Source organism: Lingula anatina, chromosome 2 (genome assembly GCF_051362555.1).
Source record: "Lingula anatina isolate TDL-2025a chromosome 2, LinAna3.0, whole genome shotgun sequence".
Taxonomy (NCBI): Eukaryota; Metazoa; Brachiopoda; class Lingulata; order Lingulida; family Lingulidae; genus Lingula; species Lingula anatina.
Window position 1 is genome coordinate 6,017,897 of NC_141768.1, and position 13,877 is coordinate 6,031,773.

At 34.1% G+C, this 13,877-nt stretch overlaps 2 protein-coding genes across 3 annotated transcripts; one reads left to right on the plus strand and one right to left on the minus strand.

The window, feature by feature from the left end:
* Positions 1–1,427: 1,427 nt before the first annotated feature.
* Positions 1,428–7,804, minus strand: LOC106167591 (mitochondrial thiamine pyrophosphate carrier-like). The gene is made up of 6 exons (XM_087003871.1): positions 7,738–7,804; positions 6,342–6,483; positions 5,863–6,018; positions 4,496–4,675; positions 3,641–3,815; positions 1,428–2,951 (listed from the first exon to the last, which is right to left on the minus strand). Exons 2-6 carry the CDS (start codon positions 6,468–6,470, stop codon positions 2,626–2,628), a joined length of 966 nt encoding a protein of 321 aa, XP_086859997.1. The 5' UTR covers positions 6,471–6,483; positions 7,738–7,804; the 3' UTR covers positions 1,428–2,625.
* Positions 7,805–10,644: 2,840 nt separating this feature from the next.
* Positions 10,645–12,949, plus strand: LOC147763350 (uncharacterized). 2 transcript variants are annotated; one of them, XM_087003166.1, is made up of 4 exons: positions 10,645–11,050; positions 11,437–11,690; positions 11,909–12,010; positions 12,341–12,949. In XM_087003166.1, the coding sequence occupies exons 2-4, from the start codon at positions 11,442–11,444 to the stop codon at positions 12,656–12,658; spliced, it is 669 nt and encodes a 222-aa protein (XP_086859292.1). In that variant the 5' UTR covers positions 10,645–11,050; positions 11,437–11,441; the 3' UTR covers positions 12,659–12,949. The 2 variants fall into 2 exon arrangements, with proteins under 2 accessions (XP_086859292.1, XP_086859291.1); XM_087003165.1 differs by lacking the exon at positions 10,645–11,050 and adding an exon at positions 11,070–11,116.
* The last annotated feature ends 928 nt before the right edge of the window (positions 12,950–13,877 follow it).

The window sequence follows — 13,877 nt, forward strand, 5'->3', positions numbered from 1 at the left end:
CCTTCAACAGAAAAAAGCCCAAAAGTGAATGAGGTGGAGAGAAGTTTTAGGCAGACAGTTGAAAAAGGCACATCCCCCGGATTGAAAACTAGCAACATGCTGGTGACTGTTTTGTTTTTCTGGGTCATTTTTGAACAAGTCTCTAGCACTGTGGTGTCAATTTCTAATATGTAAGGCTTCTATCAGATGTAGAATTCAGAGATTAGCTTTTTTCCTACATTTTCCATGCCACTACATCATTATAAAATCTCTCTCTTCAGATCTTTAAGTCAAAAGCAACACCAATCCAATAACGGTCATTTGTTTTTAGAAGCACAGAAATAATGGAAATGTGTTACCACATGCTAACAAATATATCACAATCAAAAGAGAGCACAACTAACACAACAGAAAATTCAGACACAAAATTTGCTTTAGAAATATATTGTATCTAAATCCCTAAATCTCAGCTTTCATAGCATACAGGCATCAAGTTGCTGAAAAAAATATATCAACACCAACACAAGTTATTAGCCATGTCTATCCTGTAGGTCTGTGACCAAAAATCAATATTATCAACATGCAACAAAATACAATTTACAAGAAAGTCAATCTAGCACAACTCTAATTATGCACTCTAAACACGAAAAGTAGTGTTTAATAGATTTTTATAGAGATGCATTTATAACATTCATTTACGTGTATTGATCAGTTGCAAGTTACATCTGTTCTTAAAACCACCATTGTGGTGTCGAGATACTCCATTTAACAAAGCTGCAAACAATTTTACATTATTCTTTGTCTACACAAAGTAGCAATTTTCTAATGGCAACATTGTAGTCAGTGTGAATAAGAAAGAAAAAAGAAAAGATAGAGAACTGCTATTCTTAAATTTAAAGGCATTCAATATATGCAGCATAGGAAAGTAAATAATCAATCAATATGTACCCTACAATGACAAAAATATTGTTGTTAGTATTTTCATAAAGAGTGATACTTACATTTAGCCAAGTACTCAATTTATTTCACCTCTGTTGAAAAGCAATCTAAAAAGGTAAAGCACAACATCTGAAATTACAAATAAAGATACAAACAACATTGAATTGTGATATTATTTAAAGCAAAGACATTATGTACCGTAAGACTTAAAAAACTATTTGCAGGGTTGCAGAGCTGTATGAAAACGTCAGGGGCTGGTTCTCTCATTAAATGTAGGGTCAAAATTATGGAAAAAATTTAAATAATTACCCACCCCTTTCATTTTACTCAATCCTTTTGGTTCAAAATTATAAAGAGATATTACCATAGTTTGAAAAGAAAAATATGTACAAACGTTACCAGTGCCTGTTCACTTAATTGAGATTATAGTATGTTTTTACATGCATACTAAAAGAATGTCTTTCTTGCCCTGAATGTTGGTATACAACAGGATTTTACAAAAAAGTAAATCTTCAACATAAGCTTTATTTCTTTTCTTTTTATTTTGATTATCAAAACATGATAATAAACAAATATCAATCTAACAAAGAAAATGCTTTATTTCAGGCAATAACTTCAAAAATTCTCCCTTCATTGGTGGGCTATAGCATTAATGATGAATACATCATTTTTTATAGACATACAATGTGTTTAGACCTTTATGTAGCAAAATATTTATTTTCCTGAAGAGTTCAACAACTTTCCCTTAATCACCTAGGTACACCACAACCAAAACTGTTGACAAAACTGGTGTCCTTTAACCCACTTTTGAGTTCTAAGTATCTAATTTTTGAGTCAACTTGTAACGGAGGTGGAGCCTGCTGAAATTCACTTATAAAAATAAAAGAAATTTAACAACTGAAAGTTGGTGTATGGTTTCTAATTATTCTCAATAATTTTGGACAGGTTATACCTTTGTGTTTTAGAAAAATTGTAGAATTTACCCGGAAAATTAATATTTATGCTATATAAAGGTCTTAGGTGCATTGTATGCCTTTAAAGATATATTGAAATATGCATTTCTTTTTTACATTGTGCATATCACTGTCACTGGTTAAACAAAATCTCTAGTAACCTTCGCATCCACCATTTATATCTATATTTTTTCAATGTATTTTTTCCTTTATGTGAAATGAAATTGCTTAGGCCTTTTTCATTCTCCACTTTGTTACCTGAGAGTCTATCTCCCAAAGATTAAGCATGCACAATTAAAACAAACACAATCTCTATATAATCCAATTTTAAACATATGCATAACACCTGAGCTGAAAATGCACTTAACAAATATTTAATTTGAAGATAGAGTATCAAAAGAAAACAAACAAAAATGAACAACTTAACAGTATTACTGATAAGCAGAAGCTGTGTCATGGAAAACAAATCTACGTAAGTTGGGAAGACACCACAGTAGTGCCATGTTACCATGTTACCTCACTGGAGGACATTTGTGTTTAATAAATTGTCCCGACACATTGAGGAAACAATATTTACTAAAAACTTCAAATATTGCCAATATAAAAAAGAATGGAGAAGTGAGTCTTCTCTGGTTTATGAGTAAAACACACTTTCATCATATTTTCACAAATAGTGTTTTTCTTGTTAAGCATTTGAGCATTTGGAGAAGTGGATAAAAATGTTCCTGACGATATTAAAAGAGTTAAGACAATACTATCTATACTTATCTAGGTCATTTCTATATCTCTTTCTCATGAGATAACAACTCTGTTCATAAAAGAAGAATGAAAAACCTGTGCTTAATCCTGCTTTCAACAAACTGGGAGTGATTCCCTTGTAAAAACCACCTAATTTTTCTTCTTTCCAAATCAACTTTATACAATGGCGCAAGCCATTATAGATCCTATGTTCACCAAATGTTTTTCTTGCTTCTTCAAAACCCTGGACCTGCAGTCTTTTCTTGAGAACATCCAAGGGGTATACAACTGCCTTAGAACAGGTTCCTGCACAGAAACCACAAGTCATGCTATCCATTGCACCTATTAACATAAAAAATAAAATAAATCAGTTTCAAGCACATCGACCTCTCTACATATATTTATGAATTTCCCAAGGCTAAACTTAAAGCACATAGACTGAATGTGAATGGACAGATAAAAATATTTTACTTTATTATGGCCTGAATGAATAAATTTGAGCTAAATGCTTTCTTTTTTCTTTCACCAGGGGCAGATTGAGGTCGTCTCCTTGGCCTTCTGGAACACGGTCAGATTTTCAAGTTTACATTGACGGGTATCTAATTTTTTCTTTCGGAAGACGGTCAAAATTGGAGGATGGGTCAACAAAGATAATTTGGAAGACTGTCAGAAAATAGCTCTGGATCCACCCCTGTTTACCCATTTGTTATTGCATAAACATGTTCTACTGTGTACAAGCTATCAGTAAATAAAATATCAGTAAATAAAATAAACAGGTACACTGCTTTAAATCAATTGTCCTTAATTTTATATGCTCTAAATCCCTAGCTTCCTTTTTAAAATGACAATCAATAAAGACCATTCTACAGTATTTCCCCTTACATAACACTTCACTTCCATTAAAAATTGGGAAAAAACACATCTGTAAATACTTACTTCTATTAAATTGGTAGAAACAGAAGTTGAAAAAAGGTAAGAATTTCCAAAAATGTTACAGAGGCAAAAATGTTGTGTAATGGCCCTCCACTTACTAATTTCAGATGCGTTTTTAGAAGTCAACAGCTGACCAAAGAATGTGTAAAATCCAAATTGCAGAGCTGCTTGAGGGAAGACGGTGAGAATTGCTGGCAGAAGTCCCTTATAGAATGCTAAGAAACCTTCTTTAGCATACAGAGTGGAAAATGCATGCCATGACGTCTTATAAAACTGGAAGAGAAATGTTTTAGTATTTGATTCATGTCATTATGATGACATACAATAGTCATCTTACCTTCGGAGAAACATATCTTCTTCTTCTCCCTTTGTCATTTAACTCACTTTAAATTTTAGAGATCATGTTCCCATGTTATGTATTAGAATTGAAAATATGGAATTTTCCCATGGTTTATCAGCCCCTATTAATCATGAAAGTTTTCACAAGTGATATAATGGTAGAACCAATGTATGTAGAGAAACAACAAAAACATTTTAGCAACTATACGGGCAGAGTTACAAGGAAATAACAAAAATATTCATATATTTTACACAAATGAAACAATACAGTTTTTTATCCAATTATGTTTATCTTTTGTTTAGGTGATAGATTTTTTTTAAATTTTGCCAAAACTTACTTTGCAGAACATCAATGTATGACAAGCTGGCAAAATAAATAATATATTCATAATTTCCTTCAACAAAATGGTGAACTCATGAACCATTATCATGTATTTCTAAAGCACACAAAGGACTGCCAATTTGACTGATTTCTGACTATGATTCCCTTTATAAGCAGTCATTTCACTGTTAAACATCTACTGATGATTGAAGAAAATAAAACAGTTCTACATATCTACTGAGTACGAACCTGTAACATTGAAAATCTGACTAGAGTAAGCTGAGGCATTTACCTTTGGTTCTCCCTGTCCTATCAAACGTGTCCTTACAACATCTGCTGGCTGACAGAACAAGGTAGAGATACAACCAGCAAGGCCTCCACACATGAAGTGAGTAATTGGGCGGTAGTCAGTGGTCAGTGTTGATGGCAGTTCATTCCACACTTCTTTAGTGAAAAACTCAAAGGACACAAACTGAAACAATAAATATATGTTGAAAAGCAAACGATTTCAATATTTGCAGGAAATAGGATTTTTTTTGCTAAAATAAAGAAAAAAGTGGGGATTTTGTGCCTAACTACAGGAATATTATAAGAATTTTCAGACAAAGCAAAGGAGCATTTTCATTATTATTATTATTATTATTATTATTATTATTATTATTTATTTATTTTAATTTGTGTATTTTAATTTATTTATTTATTTATTTATTTATTTATTTTTTGGAGGGGGTGTCCAGAGATTTGAACACGAGGGTTACCATAACCAGACTTGAGCCTGGATTTATATTTAAAAAATATTTCATCACTTGTGCTGAGCATAACATTGTGTGGAAAAGCAAAAATCAAAAGCAGTTACAGCCTATGATGCTCTTTCTCTACAAATTTCTGTGTCATTCCAAAAAGATCTATTCATATTTTACCAGTATAAATTCCTAACATCCCTTAGATAAGGCAATCACTGACATGAATGCAGTTACCTTGAACAATGTTTCCATAAAATGGAAAATATAGAAATTGTAGGAACTTTTCTATGGGTCCTATTAAATAGGAATTATAGGGGCATTGGTACATGTACATGTAGGTCTGTCAAAACCTACATAACATTTATATATAAAGTATATATATTAAAAAAAAACAGTAACAGACATATGTAATCTTTCACACAGAGAAAACAAGATATAAGGATAATAGCTCTAACTAAACATTACTTCAGGAGACTACTAGAGTCTTTTGGTAAAAAAAAGCATTTCGTAGATGCCACTGAAATCCTAGTCATTACCTACAATTGTAGTTTACTCTTTTTAAAGACATTCATAAGTACCAAATTAACATGTCTGTAAAAAAATTTTTTCTTCAATGCATGCAATCCTTGCATTTTAAATATGCATAGACATGTTATTATTAGGTTGGTGTAGTAATTCCATTGTATAATACAATTATTACATACCTTTATACAGGCTATTTTAAAAGAGTAGGCAAATTAAAGAAAAAATTATAAAGTTTTCTGAACATGGGATAAAAACATCTTCATTTTGATTAGAATCTAAAAATATCATGACATTAACTGATATTTCAGTGAACATAATTTTATTAGTGTTTAATGCATATATTAGCTGAGCCTAGACTATTCCAAATAAACAGGTAATGGAATGTACATACCTGTACTCCTCCATATGTTACAGACAGAACCTGAGCCGGCATATGACCTTTCCATAAAGCCTTGACTCCTTCTTCAGTCACGATCTTTCTAGTTGCTTGGAGAATGCTTTGGTATTTGGACTGCAGAGATCCTCTTCTGATTGGCTCAATTTGAAGCTGACATATAAGAGAAAAAACTAATACTATTTATGACACAAATCGTTGTGAAAACCTTATTTATTAAATTTGGAACAAATATCAAACCCTCAACCAAAGTTTTATGGAAAGATTTTAAAGGTATGCATTAAATTTGATTTAAAACTGCTATATGTATAATCATGAGTATAAAGCAAAACATATCAGGGTACTAACTGTAACCTCAAAGAACTGGTCTGTTCAATTCATTAATTATCTGATGACACATTTAATATAAAAGTAAGTCCCATCTTGCTTCTATTTTAGAATATTTATTTTACATTCACTTGACACACATTTTTTACCTGAAACCTGATCTTGAGGACATCCAAAGGCTGTATCAATGTCCTTGTCAAGATGCCACTTAGGGCACCTGCAGCTCCTTGTTCTGTTTTGGATAGCTCTACATCCCTCTTTGGGTCATAGCCAACCATAATCAGAACGAAGCTGAATAAGATTTCATATAGACCATAAACTACGCTGTACATGTGTATTGGTTATACAGTACAACCTGATATCAAGGGTTCCTATAATAGTATACAAAATTGCAGTGTGAGCAATACAACAATTTTGAACAGATTACTAGCGCACCCCAGTATTTGTACACCGTTATAACTTATATGTGGGGATGTATAAATTCGTTTAAAATACCTGACAAAATTTGATAGGGCGTCTTGCGTTATAATAGACTAGGATGGTATTATTAATTTTTTTTCATGTGGTTTTCGTTTAATTATCCAAACAAGATGACAGCCAGGCTCGAGCGGGATCAACCAGTACAGTAGCCTAGGATCTAGGCTAGGTGAGTGAGCGTCTTATGCCCCTATTTCACACAGACCATGAATCCCACGAATGGCCGTGAATTGACAAATTTCAAGATTTGTGGTTGAATCGTAATCAGTTCGTGAAGTTCTTAACAGATTCGTATATATTCATAGTCAGTTCTTGCACTTCTTGACCAACAGGAATTAGTGGCAAAAACTTTGATGCCTCTATTTCACACAGACCACGAATCCCACAAATCGACAGGGATTGAAAATTTCAGGATTCGTGGTTGAATCGTAATCAGTTCGTGAAGTTTTTTAACAGATTTGTATATAATCGTAGTCAGTTCTTGCAATTCTTGATCAATCGGGAATTCGTGGCAAAAATTTTGAGCTGTTCCAAATTTTGGCCACGAACTCCCGATTCCAAAAAATCGTAGTGAATTTCTGGACAATATTCGTGTGATTACAGCCGAATCCCACGAATATACGTAACACTATCGCACCTGTTTCGTAACTGAATCGTAGAGCGTGTCGAATTAGACCAGAAAATTGGCAAAATCTCACGATTCCAGTCAAATCCCACGAATATTCGTAACACTATCGCACCTGTATCGTAACTATATCGTAGAGCGTGTCGAATTAGACCAGAAAATTGGCAAAATCTCACGAATCCTGAAATTTGTCAATTCCTGGCGATTCGTGGGATTCGTGGTCTGTGTGAAATAGGGGTATTATCTGGCGAGCTAACGACTACAGAATGATCGCGTTAGGGAAACCGACCTGTTAACTTGTGCATGAGATAAATCGGTTGCAAGTACCAGTGAATAAGTGTTTACATAGTGTCCGCCTCAGGTAATGTCGCTTAAGATAATCTGGTCTTTCCTCTCATATAAGATATGATGGGAAAACCTAACATGTTTGTGTGTTCACTTACCTCGTGTTTGAATGCCAGTGTTATTGAAGTACCCACATACGGTAACGGTAGTGGCCTTCATATTGAGGCCAAGCAAATTCCAATCGGCAATCCTCGGCCAATTCCGCAAGCTCCATACTCGAGTGCGGAGACATCCGAGTAGTTCCGAGTGAGCAAATTCCGCTTTCATTTTGTGAAGCGAAAATGCAGTGGCGAAAACTAAACATGACTGACACTTTCTGTTTTATTCTCATGCCACTGTTAAAGGACAGAAATCGTTAGCCAGTACATTTTAATGACTCAGAAATAATTTATTTTACAATCACATATGATTCTTCCATTACTTATAAATGTACATGCACTGGTGGCCGAAGACCGTAACCGGGTGGGGTGGGGGGGGGGGGGGTGAGGGTCGAAAGAACTGCCCTTTTTGCAGGGAAAAGGTCGGCTCTGGGAAAAAAATTGATCTATGAACACGAAGGTTTTATGGTAAAAGGTCCACTTTTTCAAAAAAAAAAAAAAAAAGGCCCACCCCCCTTTGTACTAGTAATTGCTGGTTCCTGCCCTGCAGCCGTACTGGGTAGTGGTGCACACATTCATTTACAGTAGTTGAACATGGGTTTGTTGAATCAAACATTTAAGTCCGCTGATGATAACTTTCTCATATTCCCAATGAAACTGAGGCAGGTGAATTTTTCCCGGCACTAAAGCACGCGTGGTCCCACTAACAAATTAAATTTGTTTGCAACGTCAATGGAATTTAATTGTCTATGATCATAGATAAGATAAAGAATCATTTACTCAATAAATATATAAAATATACATTATTGGAAATCGATTATCCTGTAAAGCGCTGTTGTGTTACAAAGATGTGTAGATAAAGTGTACTGTACTATCAGATCTTACACTCCAAAATGCAATTCAAGCCATTTTTACCGAAAGATGGGGAGTTGAACAATAGACAAATTTTTTCGGCGCAGAAGAGGTGTCCATTTGTCATGTAGAGAAGACATCGACTTCTAGCTTTAACAATTAGATTACAGTCAAACAAGGGTCATATAGAGAAAACAGTTTCCTCCCTTGCTGAAAGATTAATTACAAATATTCAGCCTTCGTGGTGTATTCAGGTTTACCACAATATCACAAATACAACCACCCAAGTGCAGAGCTGTATTACTCTTGTATATTGAAACCACTTTCATTGCTGTGCAAAGTACCTGAACATGTTGGGGACGCTTTCCAAACACTGGAATGAATTTTCGTCTTATTGCTTCCTAGTGTTAATTGGTTATCTGTTTCTTCTATTAATATATCCCTGATACATGGTAAAGTAACTTAAAGGTATCCCATCCGGGATTTTTCGCCAAATCGAATTTTTCTTTAAAATAAGCAAAATTTCACCCACTCACGAATCATTGTTTGACTAGCTGCCCGGCACTTGGATTCTGTGTTTTATACCATTTTTAATCCAATAAAATAATTCTAAATTGTTCCTCTAATGTTTAGACCGCCGTGTCTTCCTGTTCATTTCAGAAGGATATATCAATATCAGGTACCTTTATTTGAGGGTTCTTATCGTTTTTGTGGTCTTAATTAACTGGAAAAGATAAGTAGCTTTGCAGGATATGTAGACGTATTCGTAGAACATATGACTTAAGTGCAGTTTCAGACGCGAATAGTATACAATTAAACACTGCAGTTTCATTTATCACGTACCACAGACAATCAATATATTTCAAGCAAAGCATTTATAAAGCTACGATACAGTTAAACGGACATCGACGTCTGTGTTTTTCGGATAAAGCCGCGTTTTATTTGAGTTGTTTTTCCTTTCGGCATGGCATCTTTTTCTAAAATGTTTAAAAGCTTTCGACCATTGTTTTTTCATACATTCTACATGCATTTAAATTATAATGGTCACTTATAGTTTGGTCCACTTGAGCTTTTTAGTCAATCGACGAATTTTCGAAGGTTAGACCGACCACGGATGTGGTGGGATTATTAATTCATAATCTTTGCATTCCTTTAGTAGTTACCGTAGGCATGAATGTCTGATAAACTGAGATTCGACCTTGACTTGATTTTGACCTATGTTTCACAATAGTTTCACATTAGTTTTGAAAACTAGGGGCCCAGTAAAAAAGAATAATGATGATGCTAAATGTCCAGGTAAATGCTTTTAAATCACATGTGATTGTAAAATGCTTTCTGGGGGTTTCTTTTCTGGACACATCCAGTACCCCAAACCACATTTCCCCTGAGTTTTTTTTTTTTTTTTCATTTTTATTTATCAACTTTACAAACTTTTTTTGAAATAAAACATGTTCATTGCCCTTACTGTTTTTATATGACAGTTCATCAGCTACCGAAACAAGTATGCACATCGGAAGACTTAAGGCGCGCATCAATTAATGGTCAGATATGGAACAACAAAGTTTTTACTTATAACTGTTTCCGTATTTGCCGAAGTAAAACGGTAGTTTATTGGTAACAGTCAAAGAGCTTTACTGTTTAATTGTCAAATTTATCTATATTCCGGTCATAACACCTACTGTTCGTCATCGAAAGTGTTCTAGGCCTTTTAATTACCAATTAAATTGAGGAAGAAAACCAAAGAAAGTATCAATCGGAAACATTACGGTTGACGCTTCTATACTAGATTGACCGTCAATTAAATGCAATCTAAAGGTATGCAAATAAAATGCGTCATGACTGTAAATATTATCATAGACCTTTAAGGGGTCTTTATGTTTGAATACCTCTGCTTGGCCTTTTAAGATTTAATGGGTTGTGGTTTACTCCCAAGCACGCAAGGCTAAAGCATATGCAATAAACGATTACAATCCTTGAGGTTGAAAACACCTGTGTGAATTTATGTTATCGTAAAAGCGTTGACTGGGGTTGATTATTAGTAACATTAAACCGTGTCAAGCATCTTCAAATAATTATAGAATAATGACAAATAGTTGGTCAAAGCATGTCATATTTATGAGAGTGAACCTTGTGAGACACTTACACTTTGTTTATTTATTTCCTTGATCTGGCCTCAAAAATTAACAACAGGAAAACGTCGGAGTTTGATATGTGGGGTTTTTTCTCTCAGCATAATTGGTTAAATCCTGAAGATGGGAAGTAGAAAGCGTTCCTTTAGAAGGAGACTGGACACGATGTTAAGGATTTTTCCAGACATTTAAGGGTTAATTTTAAGTTTCACAAAGAAATTCAACATTTTTAATATTTTCCAGGCATTGCAAGATAAGTTTTAAGTTCCGTTAATAGATTAAATTCTAGGATGAAGAGACAGTATATAAGGGGCAGCAGCTCTTATATTGAGGTAATCTAATTTTTCCTTAAATTTGTTGCACATTGTTAGAGTCCTGGTAAAAGATGATCACGAAAGGTAACTTTAAAAAACATAGTTTTGTAGACATTTAGTTATCATTAGAGACAGCGAATTATAGATACCCTTTAACAGAAGAAATGGCTTCAAACTTAAAAGGACTATTAGCTTTATTAATGAAGATATATTAATGGATTTGTGATTTTATAATATCTTTTTACCAGATTAGTTTTCAGATTACAACATTAGAGGTCATATAGACTGCCTTAACAAAAAGGCTTTTAACCAAATAACCGTAACATGGTTTTCTATAAATGGTAAAACAATACCTTTTTAATCTCAGAATCACATTTATTTCAATAAAAACTTTCGCAATCCAGGTTTGATGGTAGTTGTGATTCTATATATAAGCGTTGTGACATCAGACTCTGACTTCAACCCGTGTGACGCTGTGAAGATGATTGAGGGCGCCTCTACCCCCTGTGTAGCTGCGGAAATATCTGACCAGTATTTCAATCCATGCGCTGGCTCGCAGCCCGCTGGAAAGAGCAAGCGTCATATTGGTACCAGACTGGTGAATCACAGGTTTTTGAAAAGGCCAGAACACAAAATTGGATTGCTATTGAATCAATTTGTAAGTTACTTTCTAATTAAAAATTCGTTTGTGGAAGAGATAAACAGAAAGCGGTGAATTATAAAGACTTTTTTTGCTAGAACTGAAAATAATACAGGTTAGGTGTATCAATTTGGTTTTAGGTTGATTAGTAAAAAGCTGATAATTTTCTTTTTGCAAGAACAGCAGAAGGTTATATAATGACAAAATTACACAATTTAAAAAACTTTTTGTTCTAGATCGGGCAGTTCGGCAACATAAGTATAGAACAGTCTAACTTTGATCCTTTCCCAGACGGAATCGTTTCGTGCTTGGAAAGGCATAGCAGCCACTGGTCAAAGGTACATCTCAGATTAATATTTTCATTGGAATTCTTTTTCTTAACCCTGCTCATTGTCATATGTCATATTTTTCGAAACATCTTTAATTGGAAGAATATCAAAATGATTTTTGCCTTATGTAATATGTTGGTCTTAAAAATATTTTTTATTCGCTTAGTCCTATCATATTCTCTACTTCTATGGTCCTATGTACTTATTCAGAGTTCAATTCATCTGCATGCATTGTCTCATTTTACTACTTTCTCAAGGTTAAGTGATCCGTAAGCATACCTACGTTTAATATACGAAATAGATGTGAGCGAATAAGTTAAATATTTTAATATATTCCAGGCATCTAAATGGGATAAGGCTTTCGATTGTCTTCACATGTTGTGGGTTCACTTGAGGGTGGTGCAGGCAAAAGAGAGAGAACTCCCTAAAATACATGTAGAGGATCTAGAAAATCTGAAAGAGTCAACAACCGATGTCATACAAGAAACAAGAGAACTGCTGTGTCGAATTAAAGTTAGCCGAGGAAAACCAAAACATTTTTGTGTTCCTGAAATTGAGATTCCCTGTACTCATAAATTGACTAGAGCCAATGTTTTAGACGCCGGTTATGCAGTTACTTATCGTTTGAATGAAACTCTGCACAGCTTGATCTATTAAAGAATGGACTGTGGTCGTGGGGGATTTTCTCAAAACAGATCGAGTTCGAATTTGGTTCTGATGGAGACAATTTAAAAGTTTAAGTAGCTAGACTGATCTCACTCGGGAGGGACAAATCTCCAGTCTTTTTTTACAGATAATTGTTCTTATTTATAAAGATATCTCAGGTTTCATTGCATTTTTCAAACTGTATTTTTATATTGATATCTTTTACGCTTTTTTCTGTGATATTTTTAAATATATTTTTGTACTGTATTATTGACTAATAAAGCAGACTGAAAACGAAGCACATTTCTGGTTTGATTATGATATTTGCAAGTGTTTTAATACTAGACTAGGGAAATTCAAAACTTAAGGGCCATGCAGGGGCGCTTGTTTTAAACCTATAAGACATTAAGAATCGCGTCTTAGTCTATGGTTCCCTAAGAAGTTTGTCCAGTTACGGACATATCACAATGGTTTATCCTCGCAGTTCTATCACATATTGAAAGAGAGTTACGTCACTTTGCGACTACCATGATAGATTGCTGATGTTTAACAAGATAAGCACAATAGTATGAGTGGCAACTTCAGTTTCATTTTTTTGTTGCATTAATCGAGCTGCTAAGAGAAAGTATCATTATATTAATTTCAGAAACGACGTAGGCCTTTTTTCTTTTCATTTCCTCTTATCCATTTAAGCAGCCTTGAGTCTCACTGTCCTTAAATAGAAATAATATTGATAAGGACATTTGGGAAGGAAGAAGTTGGCACGTGTCAGATATGAACCTCAGGGTAGGACAGAGAAGCAAAAATGAAACCACAGATATGCCAAATGCTATCGCTACTGTTCGTTTTGTCAAATTTACACCTGCATTCCACCAATTATAGATATATTCAAACTAAAAGAACCTTAATTAAAATGAAACCAGTGGTGATTGGCGTTGTTCAGCAAAGCAATGGCGATTCACGTTGCGAGCAACGGTGGCTTTTCTCCGTCTGTCAAACGATTCAAGGTAATTTTGTATCAATTAAAATTCATAATGATCATGATAATTATTTAGGGTCCAAAATCCAAAGGTATTCAATAGACTGCAGTGTGTAAAATATTAACCAAAGAATATCTATTTGAAATATACACATGAATAATTAAAAGTTAGTCATTTATTTGTTAAGAAATATCCACTAAACAATAAAACACACAAGAGCCCTAAATTTCCAGTTGTAAAATTTATTTAAA